Source organism: Ranitomeya variabilis, chromosome 4, assembly GCF_051348905.1.
Source record: "Ranitomeya variabilis isolate aRanVar5 chromosome 4, aRanVar5.hap1, whole genome shotgun sequence".
Taxonomy (NCBI): domain Eukaryota; kingdom Metazoa; phylum Chordata; class Amphibia; order Anura; family Dendrobatidae; genus Ranitomeya; species Ranitomeya variabilis.
The window spans coordinates 596,379,152-596,402,217 of NC_135235.1; the positions used below are offsets into that span (position 1 = coordinate 596,379,152).

The 23,066-nt window shown below is 44.2% G+C and overlaps 1 protein-coding gene across 2 annotated transcripts in view; it reads left to right on the forward strand.

The window, feature by feature from the left end:
- ZFP64 (ZFP64 zinc finger protein) overlaps window positions 1-23,066 on the forward strand; it is a 61,247-nt gene that overhangs the window by 32,570 nt on the left and 5,611 nt on the right. The window contains exons 1-5 of one of the 2 annotated variants that reach the window (XM_077253211.1): window positions 4,570-4,799; window positions 10,122-10,355; window positions 15,069-15,221; window positions 17,749-17,811; window positions 20,307-20,558. In XM_077253211.1, the coding sequence (XP_077109326.1) occupies window positions 4,757-4,799; window positions 10,122-10,355; window positions 15,069-15,221; window positions 17,749-17,811; window positions 20,307-20,558 (745 nt within the window). In that variant the 5' untranslated portion in view covers window positions 4,570-4,756. Of the gene's footprint in view, window positions 1-4,569; window positions 4,800-10,121; window positions 10,356-15,068; window positions 15,222-17,748; window positions 17,812-20,306; window positions 20,559-23,066 lie in introns of those variants that run through there. The other variant, XM_077253209.1, reaches the window with a different exon arrangement.

A 23,066-nucleotide genomic window follows, 5' to 3' on the forward strand; every position in this document is an offset into this window, starting at 1 on the left:
CAGTGAGTGTATATATATATATATATGTCATTGAGACACATATATATATATATATATAGTCTGTATTTATATTTACTACAGCGCGATATCTGTGAAAAGCCGGTAATTCAATTGCCGGCTTCTCATTTCTCCTTCCCCAACCCGACAGGATATGAGACATGGTTTACATACAGTAAACCATCTCATATCCCCATTTTTTTGCATATTCCACACTACTAATGTTAGTAGTGTGTGTATGCAAAATTTGGGCGCTGTAGCTGCTAAAATAAAGGGTTAAATGGCGGAAAAAATTGGCGTGGGCTCCCGCGCAATTTTCTCCGCCAGAGTGGTAAAGCCAGTGACTGAGGGCAGATATTAATAGCCTAGAGAGGGTCCATGGTTATTGGCCCCCCCCTGGCTACAAACATCTGCCCCCAGCCACCCCAGAAAAGGCACATCTGGAAGATGCGCCTATTCTGGCACTTGGCCACTCTCTTCCCACTCCCTGTAGCGGTGGGATATGGGGTAATGAAGGGTTAATGCCACCTTGCTATTGTAAGGTGACATTAAGCCAGATTAATAATGGAGAGGCGTCAATTATGACACCTATCCATTATTAATCCAATTGTTTGAAAGGGTTAAAAACACACACACACATGATTTAAAAGTATTTTAATGAAATAAACACAGCGGTTGTTTTAATATTTTATTGCTCTCTCAATCCATTTGCAGACCCTCGCTTGGCAAAACAAGAAACCCACAATATACATATCTTCTGCTGACCCGTCACGTCCCACGAGGTAATCCATCTGAAGGGGTTAAAATAATTTACAAGCAGGAGCCCTGCAAATGCAGCTGTGCTCATGCTTGTAATTCCCCGGCGAATGAAGGAAATGTAGGTCATTGACCTATAGTTACCTTCAGTTGCGGTGATGCGCCCCTGCTGGATGTTCTCATGAACTGCAGCCTGGGAACTTTTTCCCACGCTCCAGGTCATATGAGGACATCCACCAGGGGGCGCATCACCGCGACTGAAGGAAATGTAGGTCAATGACCTACATTTCCTTCATTCGCCGGGGAATTACAAGCACGAGCACAGCTGCATTTGCAGGGCTCCTGCTTGTAAATTATTTTAACCCCTTCAGATGGATTACCTCGTGGGACGTGACGGGTTAGCAGAAGGTATGTATATTGTGGGTTTCTTGTTTTGCCAAGCGAGGGTCTGCAAATGGATTGAGAGAGCAATAAAGTATTAAAACAACCGCTGTGTTTATTTCATTAAAATACTTTTAAATCATGTGTGTGTGTGTTTTTTAACCCTTTCAAACAATTGGATTAATAATGGATAGGTGTCATAATTGACGCCTCTCCATTATTAATCTGGCTTAATGTCACCTTACAATGGCAAGGTGGCATTATCCCTTCATTACCCCATATCCCACCGCTACAGGGAGTGGGAAGAGAGTGGCCAAGTGCCAGAATAGGCGCATCTTCCAGATGTGCCTTTTCTGGGGTGGCTGGGGGCAGATGTTTTTAGCCACGGGGGGGCCAATAACCATGGACACTCTCCTGGCTATTAATATCTGCCGTCAGTCACTGGCTTTACCACTCTGGCGGAGAAAATTGCGCGGGAGCCCACGCCAATTTTTTCCGCCATTTAACCCTTTATTTTAGCAGCTACAGCGCACAAATTTTGCACATACACACTACTAACATTAGTGGTGTGGAATATGCAAAAAAAAAAGGGGATATGAGATGGTTTACTGTATGTAAACCATGTCTCATATCCTGTCGGGTTTAGGCAGGAGAAATGAAAAGCCGGCAATTGAATTACCGACTTTTCACTAACACCGCTGCGTATTTCTCGCAAGTCACACTGCTGGTCCGTGTGGAATCCGTATTTTTCTCGCCCCCATAGACTTTCATTGGCGTATTATTTGCGCAATACGCTGACAAACGCAGCATGCTGCGATTTTCTGCGGCCGTAGAACGCCGTATATTACGGATCCGTAATATACGGCTGATAGGACGAGACCCATTGAGAAGCATTGTGCCGTATGTTATGCGAGTTTTACGCACGTAGTTTCTGCGCTCTTACGTCCGTAAAACTCGCATGTGTGACGGCAGCCTTTGAAAGTTTATTTTATATATGTTCTCCTGTTGTTTTTTTTTGTATGTTCACCATTGTGTGTGAGGTTTAGTATTTCCAGTTATTTTCATCTTATTTGTCATGTACAACTTTTCAAAAAGTGACAAAATTTTTGCGCAAATGTCCTCAAGTGTATGATTTTATGCTCGCCTGAAAGCTCTTTTGCTTGATTTTAAGTTTCTCTCTTTTTGCTCTACAAAAGGAGCAAAAAACTAAAGAGCAGATTTTTGCGGAAAATGTTCAGCACAAAACGACAAGACAGTAAAATAAAAAAAAAAAAAAGAGAGGTAACCCACCTTACCCTACCCCAAAAGATGAATTGGGCCTCTAAGTTCATGCTGTCTATTAGGCCTGTCCCACACGTCCAGATAATTCCGGTACCGGAGTTATCCGTGTCCGTGTGTCCGTGAGCTCACGTGGCACATCAGTGTGGCACACGTGCGGCAGCCGTGTGCCGCCCGTGTGCCAACTGGGTACCACACGGACCGTGCAGGAGACAGCGCTACAGTAAGTGCTGTCCCCTGCTTTGGGTGCTGAAGCCGCCATTCATTTCTTCTCTCCAGCAGCGTTCGCTGGAGAGAAGAAATGAAAAATCATTGTATTTTGTTTTTTTTGCGGTAGAAATAAAGATCTTTGTTCCCCCCCCCCTCCCACCCCCTGTGCGCCTGACCGCTGGCAAGAAAATACTCACCCGGCTCCCTCGAAGCTTCCTCTCCGCGCCTTCTCCTGTATGAGCGGTCACGTGGTGCCGCTCATTACAGTGAGGAATATGCGGCTCCACCTCCCATAGGGGTGGAGCCGCATATTCATGACTGTAATGGGTGGCATCACGCGACCACTCATACAGGAGAAGCTGCGGCGCGGAGAGTACGCTTTGAGGGAGCCGGGTATTTTCTTTCCAGCGGTAGGGCGCACAGGGGGTGGTAGAGGGGGGGGAACAAAGATCGTTATTTCTACCGCAAAAAAACAAAATACAATGATTTTTCATTTCTTCTCTCCAGCGAACGCTGCTGGAGGGAAGAAATGAATGGGGGCTTCAGCACCACGCTGGGGGGACAGCGCTTACTGTAGCGCTGTCTCCAGCACAGCACACGGACTGCACACGGACAGCATCCGTGTGCGGTACGTGTTTTACACGGACCCATTGACTTTAATGGGTCCGTGTGATCCGTGCGCTCCCACGAACACTGACATGTCTCCGTATTTTGCACGCGGACACACGGTCCGCGAAAACACGGACATGTGCAGAGACACATTGATTTTAATGTGTCTACGTGTGTCAGTGTCTCCGGTACGTGAGAAAACTGACACCTCACGTACCGGAGCCACTGACGTGTGAAACCGGCCTTAGACAGGATTAGTAAATCTGCCATCTCTCGTAAGCGCACACAGCTCCGCCTCGTGCAGTCTCACATGCTGCTTTTCTACACATGGATTTCACTAGGACAAGTCTTGGGGTGAGTTCAAGGTGAGGGGGGGGGGGTTTTAGCAGTTTTTGGAGAGTTCTCCAAAATCCTCAACAAGTCAAAACTCCTCCTAAACTTGGAGCTTCTGCTCAGTGTCTGTGCACATGGAGTTTTTCAAGGAGGTTTAGGAGCAGAACTCTGAGAGGAAACTCTTCAAATCCTCCTCAAAAATGCAAAACTCCTCAACAACTTGGAGCTTCCCCTCAGTGTCTATATGCACACAGGGAGGTTTTGGGGTAGAAACTGAGAAGAAGCTCTTCAAATTCCCCTCAAAAATTGAAAAATCCTTAAAAATGTGGAGGTTCCAGTGTTTATATGCACATGGAGTTTTTTGGGGAAGTTTTGGAGCAGAAAAAGAGTGGAAGCTCTTCAAATTAGCCTCAAAAATGCAAAACTCAAAAACTTGCAGGTTAAACTAAAGTGTTCATATGCTCATGGAATATTTCTGGGAGGCTTTGGAGCAGAAACTGAGAGGAAACGCTGCTAATCCTCCTCAAAAATGAAAAACTCCTGAAAAACCTTGGAGGTTCCTTCCACAGTGGAGTTTTTTCGGGTACGTTTTGAAGCAGAAACCGAAACGCTTGAAATCCTCCTCAAAAATGCAAAACTCCCCTTAATCTTGGTTCTCTATGCACTTGGAGGTTTCTAGGAGGTTTAGGAGTGGGAACTGCTAAGAAACTCTTCAAATCATCCTCAAAAATGCAAAATGCCCCAAAAACTTGGAGCTTCCCATAAGTGTTTATGTGCACGCTAAGTTTTTCAGGGAGGTTTTGGAGCAAAAACTGAGAGGAAACGTCAAATTCTCCTCAAAAATGCAAAACTCTTCAAAAACCTGAAGGTTCCTCTCAGTGTCTATCTGCACACTGAGATTTTTGGAGTAGGAATTGAAAGGAAACGCTTGAAATCCGCTATGAAAAGGCTCGGTTCCTGCTCCAAAAACTCGGCATTACAGACTGACACCTCACAAACATATATCAGCAGCTGCTGCCCCGGAGCCCTCCCACCCATGTGACGGATCACATGAGCCTGACATCATTGCAGGTCCTTCATGCTTCTCGGATCTAGCATCCAGCATTAATAACAGCTATGTGTGGCCTTCCAGTCCCCTGACACTCTCCTATAACGCCCCACAGTACACAGCAGCGAGTCCAGGGGGGCAGCCATGAACCCCGGCGCAGCCGCAGAGGGATTTCCCACTGTTCAGTGTGAGTATTGGGTGAGCGTGCAGGTTCCAGGGCGCCGCTCTGGGCACAAAGTGTTAACCCTGGAACATGGCTGCAGTTATAAGGGAGACCTGCTCCAGACTGATAAAATGTAACAAGGCAGCTCCCAGGGTGCTGTGTGGGGCGTCTGTGCAGCAGGGCGGGTAATGGGGGGATGCAAAGTATCTGTGTGTTACTGAAGTGTGCACGTGGAATTCTTAATGTAAAAATAGTCAGGGTCTTATTCATTACTTCTTTTTTATTTTTTTGTCTTGTATTGGTTCGTTTTGCACCAAATTTTTCAAAACAGAGCATGCGGTTCACAAAATTTGTCAGTCATAAAATGCCCCTTATTTACCTTTTTTGCTACTTTTTCACGTTTCGGTGCAAAAAATTACACCAAAATGACTGGGGGGAAGGGGGATTTACCTCAAAATGTAGCAACTTCTTGAAAAGTCAGAATTGATGAATCAGCAGAAAATATCTGGAAACCCAAAAGTTTAACTACAGTACCGGATATATAAAAGGACAGGCGAACATAAACTACAGTAGACGTAAAAATGGAGTAAATGAAAAGCTGAATAAGGCGGAGATGCGGTAATCACACCCTTTGTGTTTTTACCTTTTATTTTTTGCACTTCTTTAGAGCAAAACTGATACATCATCCTATAAAATATTCTTGCTTTTAAAAAAAAGTTCCATTTGGAGTCGATTCAATTTTGCTTTCTCCCCTTTTATTGTCTTGATATGTGCCTCTTTTTATGTGTTGTTCACCTGTTTTGTTTTTCTTTTAATTTGACATGCAAATGTTTTCGCCTGGTTCACTTGTGATGTCCCAGGATAGGACAATGTAAGGCTACGTTCACATTTGCGGCCAGCGCTGCAGCGTCGGGCGCCGCAGCGGCGCCGCATGCGTCATGCGCCCCTATATTTAACATGGGGGCGCATGGACATGCGTTGTGCTGCGTTTTGCGCCGCATGGCCGCAAGCGTTGGACGCAAGAAACGCTTCAAGTTGCATTTTTTTTGCGTCCAACTTTCGGCCAAAAAGGACGCATGCGGCGCAAAACGCAGCGTTTTAGCGTGCGTTTTGCCGCGGTTTTGTTTGCGTTGTGCGCTGCGGCGCCGACGCTGCGGCGCACAACGCAAATGTGAACGTAGCCTAAAAAAGTAAGAAAAAAAAAATATTTTTAAAAAAATCCCCAAATAAAGAAAAAAAAAAGACACAATTATTTATCCAATAAATAAATTTATGTAAATTAAGAAATAAACAATAAAAGTACACATATTTGGTATCGCCGCTTCTGTAACGACCCACTGTATAAAACTGTAACACTAGTTAACCCCTTCAGTGAACACCGTTAAAAAAAGGCAAAAAACAATGCTTTATTATCATACCACCAAACAAAAAGTGCAATAAAACGCGATCAAAAAGACAAATGAAAAAAAAATGGTGCCGCTGAACAAGTAATCTTGTCCCACAATAAACAAGCTGCCAAACAGCTCCATCAGTGGAAAAATAAAAAAGTTATAGCTCTCAGAATAAAGCGGGGCAAAAATAATTATGTTTTTTATAAAACAGTTTTTATTGTGCAAAATCGCCAAAACGCCAAGACATAAAAAAAACTATATCAATTTTGTATTGCTGTAATCGTACTGACCCAAAGAATAAAGTTGTCTTACCAATGTTATCACACGTGGAAAAAAATAAAAAGCAATTCCTGAATTGCTATTTATTGTTCATTCTGTCTCCTAAAAATCGGAATAGAAAGCGATAAAAAAGTCATGTGCCCAAAAATGGTACCAATAAAATTGTCAACTCGTCCCTCAAAAAACAAGCCCTCACATGACTCTGTTACCCGAAATATGGAAAAATGATAGCTCTCAAAATATGGTGATGCAAAAACTATTTTTTGCAATAAAAAGTATCTTTTAGTGTGTGACAGCAGCCAAATATAGAAACCTGATATAAATCTGGTATCGCTGTAATCCCACCAACCCGAAGAATAAAGTCGCCTAATCACTTATACCGCACAAGGAACGGCGTAAAAAATAAATAAAGCCAATTCTTCACTTGCCATTTGATGTTTTTTATTCTGCTTCCCAAAGATCGCAGGCTCACATTTATCCTGCGCTCTGCTTTGAACGCTTATACCGGGGTTTCCGTGTAAATCTCTGAAATACGTGATTCAGATAGAACCTCTCGCAGAAGATTCCCTATAATGAGGCAGATGGAAGCACTGTGGATGCTGTAGAGCTCCGGATAAATGTGATCCAAAACGTTACGTAAAATGTTCGCAATAAAAGCTTCAAGTCAATCCACAAAACAATACAAGCCCTCACTCAGGTCCGTCATCTGTTAACAGGAATATAGGGGGCTTCCACGTTACCGGTAACACAAAGGCTCTGGAAAAGCTAAATGGCTCCTCACCAGCCAAAAGAAATTCAGCAAATTCTGTGCTCCCAAATCCAAATGCCCCCCTCCCTTCTGAGCCCCAGTGTGCCTAAACAGCATTTAGCATCCATGTGTTTGGCATTTCTGTAGTGATGAGAGCCTGTCTAATTTACAGGTGCGTGTCTCCAGAAGCATAAGCTGGGCACAATGTACTGGTCACTACAGCGTACTGGTCACTACAGCGGCAGTTTGCAATTTTCACTCAGCAACATCCACTGCTGCCTGTTTCTGGAAGACACCCATGAAGTGAAAATTGTCACTACATCTGTAGATTAATTCCCAAAGGGGTATCATTTGCAAAATGGGGTCACTTGAGGGGGGATTCTGCTTTTCTAGCACTTACGGGCTCTGTATATGGAGTCCGCAAACTACTCTAGGAAAATCTGTGCTCCAGGAGTTAAATAACGCTCCATTCCTCCCGAGTCTCTCCGTATGGCTTAGGCTTCCTTCACACTTCCGTCTTCCAAATCTGCACAGGATCCGTCAAGACGTTGAAATGACGGATCCTGTGAAGATTGTGGAAAACGTGTGCACTGGGCCCGTCTTTCTGACAGATCCATCAAGGCTATGTGCACCTGTTGTGTATGCGTCTTCACAGCGGTTTTCCACTGCGAAAACGCATACACAACACAAACCAGGTTAAAAAAATAAAAAATTGCAGTATTCTCACCTACCGGCATTCCCGCGCAGCGATGCTCCCAGCAGCTAGCGTTCCTAGTAATACATTGCAAAATCTTGCGAGAAGTCGCGGTCTCACGAGACCGAGACTTTTTGTGAGATTTCGCAATGTATTACTAGGAAGTAACGCTAGCTGCCAGGAACATCGGTGATGCTGCGCGGGAATGCCGGTAGGTTAGAATATTGCGATTTTTTTTATTTTTTATTATTTTTCACATTCTATCTTGTTACTATTGATGCTGCATAGGCAGCATCAATAGTAAAAAGAGAAATAGAGCGAGAGAGAATTTCCCTGACGGGAAATTCTTCCACGCATGCTCTCTTTGAAAAGGCGGAACCCGTCGCTGGATTCCTGCTTTTCACAGTCAGCGACGCATCCTGCGCCCATAGGTTACTATTGTTGCCAGTGACGGGCAGCGCAGGATGCGTCGCTGACCGATTTTCCGACATGCAGATAAGGCCTCTTTCACACTTCCGTCTTTCAGCTTCCGTCACAATCCGTCGTTTTTGAGAATGCAGGATCCTGCAAAAAAATTTGCAGGATCCTTCCTTTTCTCATAGACTTGTATTAGGCTACGTTCACATTAGCGTTAAGCTAATGTGCGTCGGGTTTGCGTCGGCGACGCAGCGGCGACGCATGCGTCATGCGCCCCTATACTTAACATGGGGGACGCATGCGTTTTTTTTGTTGCGTTGTGCGACACATGCGTCTTTTTTGCCGCAAGCGTCGGACCAAGAAAACGCAACAAGTTGCATTTTTCTTGCGTCCGATTTTCGGCAAAAACCGACGCATGCGTCGCAAAACGCAGCGTTTTTGCGTGCGTTTTGACGCGTTTTTGCATGCGTTGTGCGTTGCGTCGCCGACGCAACGGCGCACAACGCTAGTGTGAACGTAGCCTTAGCGATGGATTGTGACGGATGGCCATCCGTTTCATCCGTCTTTCACTGGATCCTGCATAAAAAAATGGTCCGTCGGGCAGAGAAAACGTTCAGAGGAACATTTTAAGTCTGTAACACACCTGTGGTGTCAAGATGATCACTGCACCCCTAGATGAATTCATTGAGAGGTTTAATTGGTAAAATGGGGTCACTTAAGGGGTTTTCTGCTGTTCTGGCACCTCAGGGGCTCTGCCAATGTGACATGACACCCTCAAACCAGTGCAGCAAAATCTGCACATTAATATGGCGCTTCTTCCCTTCTGAGCCTCAAAAGTAGTTTTCAGCCACATATGGGGTATCGGTGAACTCAGGAGAAATTGCACAACAATCTTTGGGGTCCATTTTCTCCTGTTACCCATGTGAAAAATACAAAATTTGGAGCTAAAAAAGATTTTGGTGGAGAAAACGTGACATAGCATCCGCTAATTATTCCAGTAAATTTTACATTCAAAAAGTCAAATGGCGCTCCTTCCCTTCGTCCTCTACGTTATAAACTTCTGTGAAGCACCTGTGGGTTTACGGTGCTCAATACACTTCTAGATAAGTTCCCTGAGGGGTCTTGTTTCCAAAATGGTGTCACTTGTTGGGAGTTTCCACTGTTTAGGCACATCAGGGGCTCTCCAACATGACATGGCATCCGCTAATTATGCCAGCAAATTTTACATTCAAACAGTGAAATGGCGATCCTTCCCTTCCGAGCCCTGCCGTGCACCCAAACACTAGATTTCCCCCACATATGGGCTACCGGCATGCTCAGGAGAAATTGTACAACAAACTATATGGTCTATTTTCTCTTACCTTGCAAAGGTAAAAAAAAAAAGTAGGTCTAAAGGAACGTTTTTGTGAAAGTAAATGTTTATTTTTTCCTTCGACATTCCAAAAATTCCTGTGAAGCACCTAAAGGGTTAATAAACTTCTTGAATGTGGTTTTGATTACCTTAAGGGGTGCAGTTTTTAGAATGGTGTCATTTGTGGGTATCTTCTATCTTAAAAGCCCATCAAAGTCACTTCAAGTGTGAGGTGGTTGTAAAAATGAGAAATCAAATTTTAACCCTTATAACACTTATAAACACTGCATTTTATTAGAGGAGAAAAATGCAGCAAAAATGCAACATGTGAACAGGCACTTAATGAGTATATTGAGCTATAGACGTAAAAGCAATAATGATAATTGGGATTCTAGATTTCACCATGTGCAGCAGTCAGGTCACGTCTGGTTAGTAGATGTACTAATTGCCTTTCTATCATATTTAGTTTCAGGAGGAGCCACAGTGCTGGTGGAGCTGACGGCTGACATACACATCTGTGGTCTCTGCAAGAACCAGTTCAATAACTTGGACGCTTTTGTGGCACATAAGCAGAGTGGCTGCCACCTGACCAGCACCTCCACCGGAGGAGCGAGCTCCGTACAGTTTGTATCAGCAGAAACAGTGACTCCATCTCAGACATCGGCACGGACCATCACATCAGAGACTCAGACCATCACCGGTGAGCAAATCCACTCAGGGAAGGGTTTCTCTGATAGTGGGGAGAGGGGAAAAGAAGAATGAGGTGCGGACATATCATTGGTGCAATCTGGGCAGCCGAACAGGGGCCCAAGAGGTAAGGGGACCACTACCACCTCCAAAGCAGGTGGAATTGTGCAGTATGATAACCTATTGGATGGAATAGAGCCCATATACTGTTCTTGCACAGGGACCCTCTTCTGTCTGTGTCCACCAGAAATGTTATAATCCACTTTGGTGTTTGCTGTCAGCAAATAGAATTTTTTTTTGTTCATACAGAACAGACCAACAGTTTGGACACAGCTTCTCATTTAAAGATTTTTCTGTATTTTCATGACTATGAAAATTGTACATTCACACTGAAGGCATCAAAACTATGAATTAACACATGTGGAATTATATACTTAACAAAAAAGTGTGAAACAACTGAAATTATGTCTTATATTCTAGGTTCTTCAAAGTAGCCACCTTTTGCTTTGATGACTGCTCTCTTGGCATTCTCTTGATGAGCTTCAAGAGGTAGTCACCGGGAATGGTTATCACTTCGTGGGTGTGCCCTGTCAGGTTTAGGCCGGCGTCACACTTGGCGTAAGACAATACGCCACGTATTATACGTCCGTACTACGGCCGTAATAAGGAGAAATGTTCCCAAAATATTGTTCCGTAGTCAGGGTGTGTCAGCGTATTTTGCGCATGGCATCCTCCGTATGTATTCCGTATGGCATCCGTACTGCGAGATTTTCGCGCAGGCTTGCAAAACCGACATCTAATGGATTTATGTGCTCAAATGTTCGGGAAAACATATATACAGTATATATATATATATATATGTCATTGAGACACATATATATATATTCTGTATTTAGATTTCATTCAGCGCGATATCTGTGAAAAGCCGGTAATTCAATTGCCGGCTTTTCATTTCTCCTGCACAAACCCGACAGGATATGAGACATGGTTTACATACAGTAAACCATCTCATATCCCCTTTTTTTTTGCATATTCCACACTACTAATGTTAGTAGTGTGTATGTGCAAAATTTTAGCGCTGTAGCTGCTAAAATAAAGGGTTAAATGGCGGAAAAAATTGGCGTGGGCTCCCGCGCAATTTTCTCCACCAGAATGGTAAAGCCAGTGACTGACGGCAGATATTAATAGCCAGGAGAGGGTCCATGGTTATTGGCCCCCCCCCGTGGCTACAAACATCTGCCCCCAGCCACCCCAGAAAAGGCACATCTGGAAGATGCGCCTATTCTGGCACTTGGCCACTCTCTTCCAACTCCCTGTAGCGGTGGGATATGGGGTAATGAAGGGTTAATGCCACCTTGCTATTGTAAGGTGACATTAAGCCAGATTAATAATGGAGAGGCGTCAATTATGACACCTATCCATTATTAATCTAATTGTTTGAAAGGGTTAAAAAAACACACACACATTATTAAAAATTATTTTAATGAAATAAACACAGCGGTTGTTTTAATAATTTATTGCTCTCTCAATCCATTTGCAGGCCCTCGCTTGGAAAAATAATAAACGCACAATATACATACCCTCAGCTGAACCGTCACGTCCCACGATGTAATCCATCTGAAGGGGTTAAAATAATTTACAAGCAGGAGCCCTGCTAATGCAGCGGTCTGCTCGTGCTTGTAATTCCCCGGCGAATGAATGAAATGTAGGTCATTGACCTACATTTCCTTCAGTCGCGGTGATGCGCCCCCTGGTGGATGTCCTCATATGACCTGGAGCGTGGGAAAAAGTTCCCAGGCTGCAGTTCATGAGAACATCCAGCAGGGGCGCATCACCGCGACTCAATGTAAGTACAGATCCAGCTTTCCTTTCAGCACCTGGGGATTACAGGCACGAGCGAGTGGTTTATCGCAGCTAGTGCCTGTAATATTAGTTAACCCCTTCAGATGGATTACCTCGTGGGACGTGATCGGACATCAGAAGGTATGTATATTGTGCGTTTATTATTTTGCCAAGCGAGGGCCTGCAAATGGATTGAGAGAGCAATAAATTATTAAAACAACCGCTGTGTTTATTTCATTAAAATACTTTTAAATCGTGTGTGTGTGTGGTTTTTTTAACCCTTTCAAACAATTGGATTAATAATGGATAGGTGTCATAATTGACGCCTCTCCATTATTAATCTGGCTTAATGTCACCTTACAATAGCAAGGTGGCATTAACCCTTCATTACCCCATATCCCACCGCTACAGGGAGTGGGAAGAGAGTGGCCAAGTGCCAGAACAGGCGCATCTTCCAGATGTGCCTTTTCTGGGGTGGCTGGGGGCAGATGTTTGTAGCCACGGGGGGGCCAATAACCATGGACCCTCTCCTGGCTATTAATATCTGCCCTCAGTCCCTGGCTTTACCATTCTGGCGGAGAAAATTGCGCGGGAGCCCACGCCAATTTTTTCCGCCATTTAACCCTTTATTTTAGCAGCTACAGCGCTGAAATTTTGCACATACACACTACTAACATTAGTAGTGTGGAATATGCAAAAAAAAGGGGATATGAGATGGTTTACTGTATGTAAACCATGTCTCATATCCTGTCGGGTTTGTGCAGGAGAAATGAAAAGCCGGCAATTGAATTACCGACTTTTCACTAACACCGCTGCGTATTTCTCGCAAGTCACACTACTGGTCCGTGTGGAATCCGTATTTTTCTCGCCCCCATAGACTTTCATTGGCGAATTTTTTGCGCAATACGCTGACAAACGCAGCATGCTGCGATTTTGTACGGCCGTAGAAAGCCGTATAATACTGAACCGTAATATACGGCTGATAGGAGCAGCCCCATTGAGAATAATTGTGCCGTTTATTTTGCGAGTTTTACGGACGTAATTTCTGCGCTCTTACGTCCGTAAAACTCGCCAGTGTGACGCCGGCCTTAATAAGTGGGATTTCTTGCCTTATAAATGGGGTTGGGACCATCAGTTGTGTTGTGCAGAAGTCTGGTGGATACACAGCTGATAGTCCTACTGAATAGACTGTTAGAATTTGTATTATGGCGAGAAAAAAGCAGCTAAGTAAAGAAAAACGAGTGGCCATCATTACTTTAAGAAATGAAGGTCAGGCAGTCCGAAAAATTGGGAAAACTTTGAAAGTGTCCCCAAGTGCAGTGGCAAAAACCATCAAGCCCTACAAAGAAACTGGCTCACATGAGGACCGCCCCAGGAAAGGAAGACCAAGAGTCACCTCTGCTTCTGAGGATAAGTTTATCCAAGTCACCAGCCTCAGAACTCACAGGTTAACAGCAGCTCAGATTAGAGACCAGGTCAATGCCACACAGAGTTCTGGCAGCAGACACATCTCTACAACAACTGTTAAGAGGAGACTTTGTGCAGCAGGCCCTCATCGTAAAATAGCTGCTAGGAAACCACTGCTAATGACAGGCAAAAAGCAGAAGAGATTTGTTTGGGCTAAAGAGCACAAGGAATGGATATTAGACCAGTGGAACTCTGTGCTTTGGTCTGATGAGTCCAAATTTGAGACCTTTGGTTCCAAACGGTGGTTGGTCTTTGTGCGCAGAAAAGGTGAACAGATGGACTCTACATGCCTGGTTCCCGCTGTGAAGCATGGAGGAGGAGGTGTGGGGGTGCTTTGCTGGTGACACTGTTGGGGATTTATTCAAAATTGAAGGCATACTGAACCAGCATGGCTACCACAGCATCTTGCAGCGGCATGCTATTCCATCCGGTTTGCAATTAGTTGGACCATCATTTATTTTTCAACAGGACAATGACCCCAAACACACCTTCAGGCTGTGTAAGGGCTATTTGACCAGGAAGGAGAGTGATGGGGTGCTACGCCAGATGACTTGGCCTCCACAGCCACTGAACCCAATCGAGATGGTTTGGGGTGAGCTGGACCGCAGAGTGAAGGCAAAAGGGCCAACAAGTGCTAAGCATCTCTGGGAACTCCTTCAGGATTGTTGGAAGACTATTCCCAGTGACTACCTCTTGAAGCTCATCAAGAGAATGCCAAAAGTATGCAAAGCAGTCATCAAAGCAAAAGGTGGCTACTTTGAAGAACTTAGAATATAAGACATAATTTCAGTTATTTCACACTTTTTTGTTAAGTATATAATTCCACATGTGTTAATTCATAGTTTTGATGCCTTCAGTGTGAATGTACAATTTTAATAGTCATGAAAATACAAAAAAACCTTTAAATGAGAAGGTGTGTCCAAACTTTTGGTCTGTACTGTAATTATTCCTGGCCTAGTCCTGCTCACACACACCTGCTGCTATTGTAGCACTGAAACCGCATCGTCTACTCGTTACTACCACTGATTCGTTTTTGTGAGATTGTAACACACACTCAGCCATGTGAGACTTATTAGAGCTCAATACATTTTCAGCTTCTGGGTGTAAAGAACAGTGTTCTCATTCACTGGCAGTAAGCAGAGGTCTCGAAAATGTTACGGAATTTAAACACCATTTCTTCCTTACATTATTCACCGATTATTTATAGGGAATTTTTTTGTTTGTTTTCATGATGTTTTTGTGGAACTCTGTTTTTAAGCGTCATATAAAAAAAAAATCAGGAAAGTTTCAGGGGTCACGGACCCACATATTGGATGGTGAGGAGGTGCAGGGTTGGACGGGATCGTCTGTGGGAGCACAGATGGATTGGAGGTTTGCCAACATTTGCAGAAAATCTTGTCACTTATTTATTTTTCAGTTTCCGCTCCAGAATTTGTCTTTGAACACGGATATCAGACGTTTTTGCCAAGTGAAGGTCCGGTGTCCCAAAGCGTCTCCATAGCCACAAAGTGTCGCTCCAGAAAAGTGTCTGCGTCCTTGTCCCAGAAGAAGCAGAGCTGCCACTACCCAGGTGATGGGGGCTGATATTCAGAGGCCTGGGCTATATAGTCTTTACAGGCGCAAATGCATTATATTAATCCCATACAGGGCTCTGTGCGTCCCCTCATGCAGGTGCTCAGAGCTAATCAGTTTTTTGGAGTGGTCCTTGGGGGTCTCAAGACCTGGACAATAGCCCACCTGCTGCACAAGTTGAACAAAGAAAACAATGGCTAGGTACTAGATTTGTCACATGTTAATTACTACTGGGGAGTTTCAGAGCAGATTTTAGCCTGCATGGAGTAAAGGCCCCGTCACACATAGCGACGCTGCAGCGATACAGACAACGATGCCGATCGCTGCAGCGTCACTGTTTAGTCGCTGTGTGGTCGCTGGAGAGCTGTCACACAGACCGCTCTCCAGCGACCAACGATGCCGAGGTCCCCGGGTAACCAGGGTAAACATCGGGTTGCTAAGCGCAGGGCCGCGCTTAGTAACCCGATGTTTACCCTGGTTATCAGTGTAAAATGTAAAATAACAAACAGTACATACTCACCTTCGCGTCCCCCGGCGTCCGCTTCCTGCACTGACTGAGCAGTCAGTCAGTGCAGGAAGCGGACAGCAAGGGACCTGACGGACACCGGAATGTGAGTATGTACTGTTTTTTTTTTTTTACATTTACGATGGTAACCAGGGTAAACATCGGGTTACTAAGCGCGGCCCTGCGCTTAGTAACCCGATGTTTACCCTGGTTACCAGTGAAGAGATCGCTGAATCCGTGTCACACACACCGATTCAGCGATGTCAGCGGGACCTCAACGACCAAAAAAAGGTCCAGGCCATTCCGACACGACCAGCGATCTCACAGCAGGGGCCGGGTCGCTGGTACGTGTCAAACATAGCGAGATCGCTACTGAGGTTGCTGTTGCGTCACAAAACTTGTGACTCAGCAGCGATCTCGCTAGCGATCTCGCTATGTGAGACGGGGCCTTAAGGGTACTGTCTCACAGTGGCACTTTGGTCGCTACGACGGCACGATCCATGACGTTCCAGCGATATCCATACGATATCGCTGTGTCTGACACACTACTGCGATCAGGGACCCTGCTGAGAATCGTACGTCGTAGCAGATCGTTTGGAACTTTCTTTCGTCGTCAAGTGTCCCGCTGTGGCGGCATGATTGCATCGTGTAACAAAGGTTGTATACGATGTGCGCACAGTAACCAACGGCTTCTACATCGCAAATACGTCATGAAATTATCGCTCCAGCGTCGTGCATTGCGAAGTGTGACCGCTGTCTACGACGCTGGAGCGATATTGGAGCGACGCTGGAGCATCACGGATCGTGCCGTCGTAGTGACCAAAGTGCCACTGTGAGACGGTACCCGTACCGTCATACTCAGCGACGCTGCGGCGATATAGACAACGAGCCAACCTAACTAGATCGCTGGAGCGTCGCTGTTTAGGTCGCTGTAGAGACGTCAAACACAGCAACTCCAGAACGATGCAGGAGCGATCCAGTGACGTAACGGCGACTCACTTCTCGTTCTCGCTGGTTGTTAGCTCCATGTCAAACAGCCGGAGTGTACCGACTGGCTAGAAGGAGACGCTGCGACGCCCCCTATGCTCGTTGCTGGCGTCCTTGCTTTTGATGTCAAACATGACGATACACGCCGACCTGGCGACGAAATAAAGTTCTGGACTTCTAGCTCCGACCAGCGATATCACAGCGGGATCCAGATCGCTGCTGCGTGTCAAACACAACGAGATCGCTATCCAGGACGCTGCAACGTCACGGATTGTTGTCGTTCTCTTTGCAAAGTTGCTGAGTGTGAAGGTACCTTAAAATCCATGGCAAATCCAGTCCACATCTATAGATCCACGTAAAAAACATGCACAAAGGGTAACCACTCAGTGATCTGGTCTGTACTGGGCAGCTGGGTAGCACGGTGGCGCAGTGGTTAGCACAGCAGCCTCGCAGCGCTGGAGTCCTGGGTTCTAATCTCACCTTGGACAACATCTGCAAAGAGTTTGTATGTTCTCTCCGTGTTTGCGTGGGTTTCCTCCGGGCACTCCGGTTTCCTCCCACATTCCAAAGACATACCGATAGGGAATTTAGATTGTGAGCCCCATCGGGGACAGCGATGATAATGTGTGCAACCTGTAAAAGCGCTGCGTAATATGTAAGCGCTATATAAAAATAAAGATTATTATTAAAAAAAATAAAGATTATTATCGTAAGCTGATCACTGGATGATCCTGATGGTGGGGTCCACAGCAGTCACTTTTTAAAGCCCAAGGAATGAGTGCAAAGTACTCACTTCTGGGTTACACAGGGCCCTTTATTGTCAATGCCAGTAGTAGCTTCCTGCTCGGATACACCCCTTTTTGCCCATAATAAATATATAATAATATAATGTTATTTCAATTAAAAAAAGGGGTGCTCGCATACCTGAGCAGGAAGCCGCTTCAAAAAACCTATATAGGTTGTATATAGACTTATAAGAGATGGTCAGTAAATTAATGTGCACATTTTCTTCCGTTAACATCTCTAAATCTAGGCTGTCCGTTCAAGACCGCCTATGGAATGAAAGACATGGAGCGTCACTTGAGGACCCATACAGGTATTAGTGGAAAATGAGGTCAGACAAACCTTCATTTATCTTTTATTCTAACACTGGACACGTTTAGCCATAGGCTGTCTTCCAACGTTGAGGTTGTTTAACCCCTTTTTTTGTACCTTACTATATAAAACCTTTGTGTTTCACTGCTATTTTGTGAAGATGGTGGCAAAAAAATAATATATAACCACATTGTGCAAAAGTAGCCTCAGGACGCCTTCACTATTGTGCGTGAAAAAAATATTTTTACACCGGTAATCATGTTTTTATTCACAACTACCCTTTGATAAATGCGTGGCTCTAGATCTGCCGTTTTTAGGCCATAGAAGTCAATGAGCTGAATAGAACATATTCTTGCCACATTACAAATACAGCAAAAAAAAAAAAGAAAAGTTAATCATTTGTCAAAAACAAAATACTGATAAAACAGAAAACAAGTTGGAACAAAAAACAGAATACAAAACAAAATAGAATAGAATACAAAATAGAATACAAAACAGAAAGAAATGTTAGAAAATATCCATTATTATGGATCCGTAATACAGAAGTGTGAAAGGGGTTTTCCGGTTTGAGAAAACTATTCTCCTCAGGTGCAGATTATTTAAAAAAAAAAAAACAGAACAAACTGTGCTTTACTCACCCTGCCCAGGCCCAGCACTTTATCTCTGCCTCTGCTCCCGGTGTCTGGCTGCAGCTCTGTAGACAATAGCAGCGACTGTGCCAGAGTTGGAGGCACGCACGAGCCGCCATGCTTACTGATTGACTGCAGACAATATCAGACTCCAGGAGCAGTGATGGGGACTCAGTTCTGGACAGGGGGAGAGTGATTAAAGCAAAGTTTTTTGTTTTTTTAAACAAACATCGGGGAATAAGTGTTTAACCAGAAAATCCCTATAATATAGCATTTTTGTAGAATTGCAACCAAAATATTTTATTACTAGTAGTAGTGATGAGCGAACGTGCTCAAATTAGGAGTTATCCGAGCATGCCCAAGTGTCTTCGGCGTGCTCAAATAATATGTTCGAGTCCCCGAGCCTGCATGTCTCACAGCTGTTTGACAGCCACAACACATGCAGGGATTGTCTAACTAACAGGATATCCCTGCATGTGTTGCGCTGTTGAACAGCCGTGAGACATGCAGCTGCAGGGACTCGAACATATTATTCGAGCACACCGAAGACACTCTGTTAGCACCCGAGCATGCTCAGATAACACCTTAACTGAGGACAGTGGCTCATCAATAATTACTGGTAATCAAACACTCAAGTCATGTTTGGCACTTTTAGAAGATCATATGGAATTTTTCTATATATGGTGTAAGTGATTTAGATATAATAATATGTATCGTTTTTGTTTTGGAACACACCCCCTCCTTCCACGCACCAAAAAGCGATTACTGACATCGAGAAGAGCCATCTGGCTACTATCTCTAGGCACAAAATGCCAGTTCCCCTCTATACTGGGTCCACAAATCAACCCGATGGCTGCCAGCTATTGAACACTAAAGGCCCCCATACAAATTAGACAAATTTTGTGATATCTGTGAGTTTGTCCGACTGTTTAATGTGTATGGGGCCACCGGCCAACAGATCACTGGGAGAGATGTTGGATCGGACATGTCCAATTTCGGACTGCTGTCCGCACTGTTCTTCCTGAGATAAGTCACCGGACGAGTGTCAGTTGGTGGCTTTTTCATAGAGAATACAGAAGCACTCAGCTAAACGAGTGCTGCTGTGTATGAGACAGTTGGCCGAGAAGCATCGTTCAGCCGACAGGCACCTAATGTGTATGGCTGGCTTAACTCGCCTGCATTATATATGTATTATATATGTATTATCAGTTTCCTTCCTTGTATAAGTAGGAGAAATCCATCCACATAGCAGAGAAGCACCAGGAAATTCCATCCTCAGATCCTGGCCATTTTCTGGTAGTCGGTGTGCCTGATTCATTATTGCATTTGTGCTTACTTTTTGTCTAATTTTTGTTGTTTTTTCCAACTATTTTTCATTTGCACCTTATTCTTCTCCACTTTATACTGTTCACCTCCAGATGTTCAGTTGCTTCATCAATTGCCTCTTTTTAAACAGTCATAAAATTTGTCACAAATGTGCTATAATCACCCCCCCCCCCCCCCCCCGGAGAGATTTTATATGCACTAGTTATTTTGTCCCAAATTCTGCGCTATTTTATGAAGCATGTGACTTTTTGCACTTTAAAATTACCAAACTCGTCAAAGGGGAAAAAAGTCCATTAGTTTTGTTTTCTGCAAAATTCATTAACCTCATGCACCATTTTGAAGAATATGGTGCAAAAAAATGCCAATGAGTGCCACATGACAAGAAATGAAGACTTGGCTACATGCTGGTAGAGAATGCGATGTCCTCACTGCTGCCTGCTCAGGGATCAGAAACCTCCTGCTGACTAAGGCAAATAAAGTATTAAATATAGAAGAATTGCTGTAAATCTCTCATTCCAACGTTCTTCTCATTTGTCCTCAGGAGCCAAACCACACAAGTGTGAGACATGCGGGAAGGGCTTCAGCCGGAAGGATAAGCTTAAGACGCACATGCGGTCGCACACCGGAGAGAAGCCGTATAAATGTAAGGAATGCGACTACAGTGCAGCAGACAGTAGCAGTCTCTGCAAACACCAGCGTATTCACACAGACGAGCGCCCCTTCAAGTGCCAGATCTGCCCGTACGCCAGCCGCAACTCTAGCCAGCTGACTGTACATTTGCGCTCACACACCGGTAAGAACCTCTATGTAACCTGAAGATTCAACTCTTACTAAATAGTCGACACTAGCTTAAAGAGTAACCGCCATTGGATTTTTTTTTTCTATAAATTAAGAGTGCGTGTGAAAAGAAATTTTATAATATATCTTATTAGAGAATTCCGATTCTTTCTCTTCCTGAACAGATCATTCATTCTCAAAATTCTCAAATCACAGATAAAATCTGTCTTCTATGATTTTCCCTTTACTGAGAAAGCAGATGACAGTTGGTGCTCATAAAGTTCTATGGAGGGGGAGGAGCTTGAGGCAGACACAGACATGCTGCTGCAGGTTCTCCTCAGGGCAGCCTGAGAGGTGGGCGAGTCTGGTTGCCCACATATCCTACCCCTGGGTATGGTTCACATGATAAAATGGAGTCTGTTTGTTTGACACATGGTCTATATCTGGAGGTGAGAAGACCTTCTGTGTGATGTCTCCAGACTGAGCCAGTATACTGGATGCTATCGGACCTAGGTGTCCTGGACTGTCTCTCAAGTGACTTTGTTTAGAACTGTTTAGTTTGTTTTGCCAGCATTGAAAGGCCCTTTATTTTTCTTTGTTTCTGGCATGTTTTATGAAGCACCAACAAACCAGCCTGGTCATTTAAGTGGAAACAGTGTGGTACTTCACCATGCTCCCAAGTGAGCAGCATTCCCACAATGTCTATGGGATTGCTGGAAAGAAAGCATGCTGTCCTCGGCTACCTCCATCAGTCCTATGTAAAATATATTTGCCATATTGCTCCCGCTGCTGGCATTAGAGAATCCTGACAGTACACGCAACGCACTGGGCTCTGTGAGGATTCACAAGTCTGCAGTCATGTAGAGTGACTGCAGATTTGTACCCCAAACCTGGACAACCCCTTTAAAGCAATGACCTTCCTAGCAAGGTAGATCAATGTAAAACATTTTTTTTTACACTTGTCACCTCTCAGAATGCTGTAAAATAATAAAATAAGTAATACTCCTTTTCACGAACCCCCACAACTCCTGTTCTGGTGCTTCCGGGTTACCTGCTAGTCTCTGAATTTCCTGCTTGGTCTGAATGGAGATGTGAGCTTGAGGCTATGACAAGTAATCGACTACAACGGTCACATATGGATATTATTTAAACATATTGCAATGTATAAAAAGTGAATAATTGCTAGCAGGGATGTACATAGAAATCAGTGTGCCCCAGGGCGAAAGTCCTATTTGGGACTCGTATCTCCTCCAAAACAAAAACATACTGGCATAATATGCGGGGTCACGGCGTATAGGCTCAATCACAGAAGGTCAAATCTCCCAACTTTTATAGTCAAGAGAAATGGACAATATATACAGCAATTGTACCCCTACTGAGGCCTTTGGTGTTCTCACCCACTGTGATATCCCTTTCATGGCCCTCACAGAGTATGATGTCCTCTACACACAATATGATGGTCCCACAATTAATTCCCCCCCCGCAACATGTACAGTATGAAGATCCCACAGTGCCCCAACATTGTATGATGACCCCCACACAGTATGATGATGCCACAATTCTCCCACACACATCATAAGACTCCCACAGTGTCCTGCAACACACTTTAATGTCCTCACAGTTCCCCCACACAGTGTGAGGCCTACAAGTTTCGTCACACACATTGTGAGGCCTCACACAGTATGATGGCCCCATTTACTCTACAGTATGATGTGCTATGTGACTATTTCATACAGTATGGTGCCCCCTGCTCCCCTCCTAAACACATTTAAGGCTTCCAAAATATGTGACTGATGTCAGAGGCTCCTCTTTTAACACTGCTTCCCTGTTATTAGCTAAGCACTTTAGGATGACTGCTCCTTTTTAAGCTCCTGTAATTCTGCCCCTCGACTGGGACAATCGGGCACCTTATTTGCATGTCATCATCATTGTATATAATGCTAATCCCGATTGCTTAGCTCCTTCACATTGGGTCAGTCTTTGGTCAGTACTTCTGTATTATGGAGCACTGCAGTTTGATATGGCAATATGCCACATTTATAGGATCTTGTCTGCTCTTACATTTATCACCACTAAAAACTATGAAAAAAACAAGAAAAAGAAACAGAATGGGCATATTCCCTATAGAAAGTAAATAGAAATAGTACATATAAATGACATAGGGTACCCATTTAGATTAAAAAAAAGCGCTAACAATATCCCACCACGACAAGGTGTACCCAATCAGAACAGTATACCCAATCAGAACAGTACTATCCTGTCTCTAGTATTAAAACCTTACCTTAAGTCATCCAACCTCAATGTGAATAAGGGCTGAGCAGGAGCCCCCCAAAAATATAAAATATCTGAAGTATATCCCCATTTTTCAATTGATGTCGCTACCATGGACATAAGGTCCATTGATGGCTGTAGTAGGTCATCTCTCATCATGATTAACATTTCTGTAAATGCCCGATACCACATAATCCAGTTTTTCTGAACTGAAACATATATACTTGTTTTTGGAACTTGTATTTTTATCTTT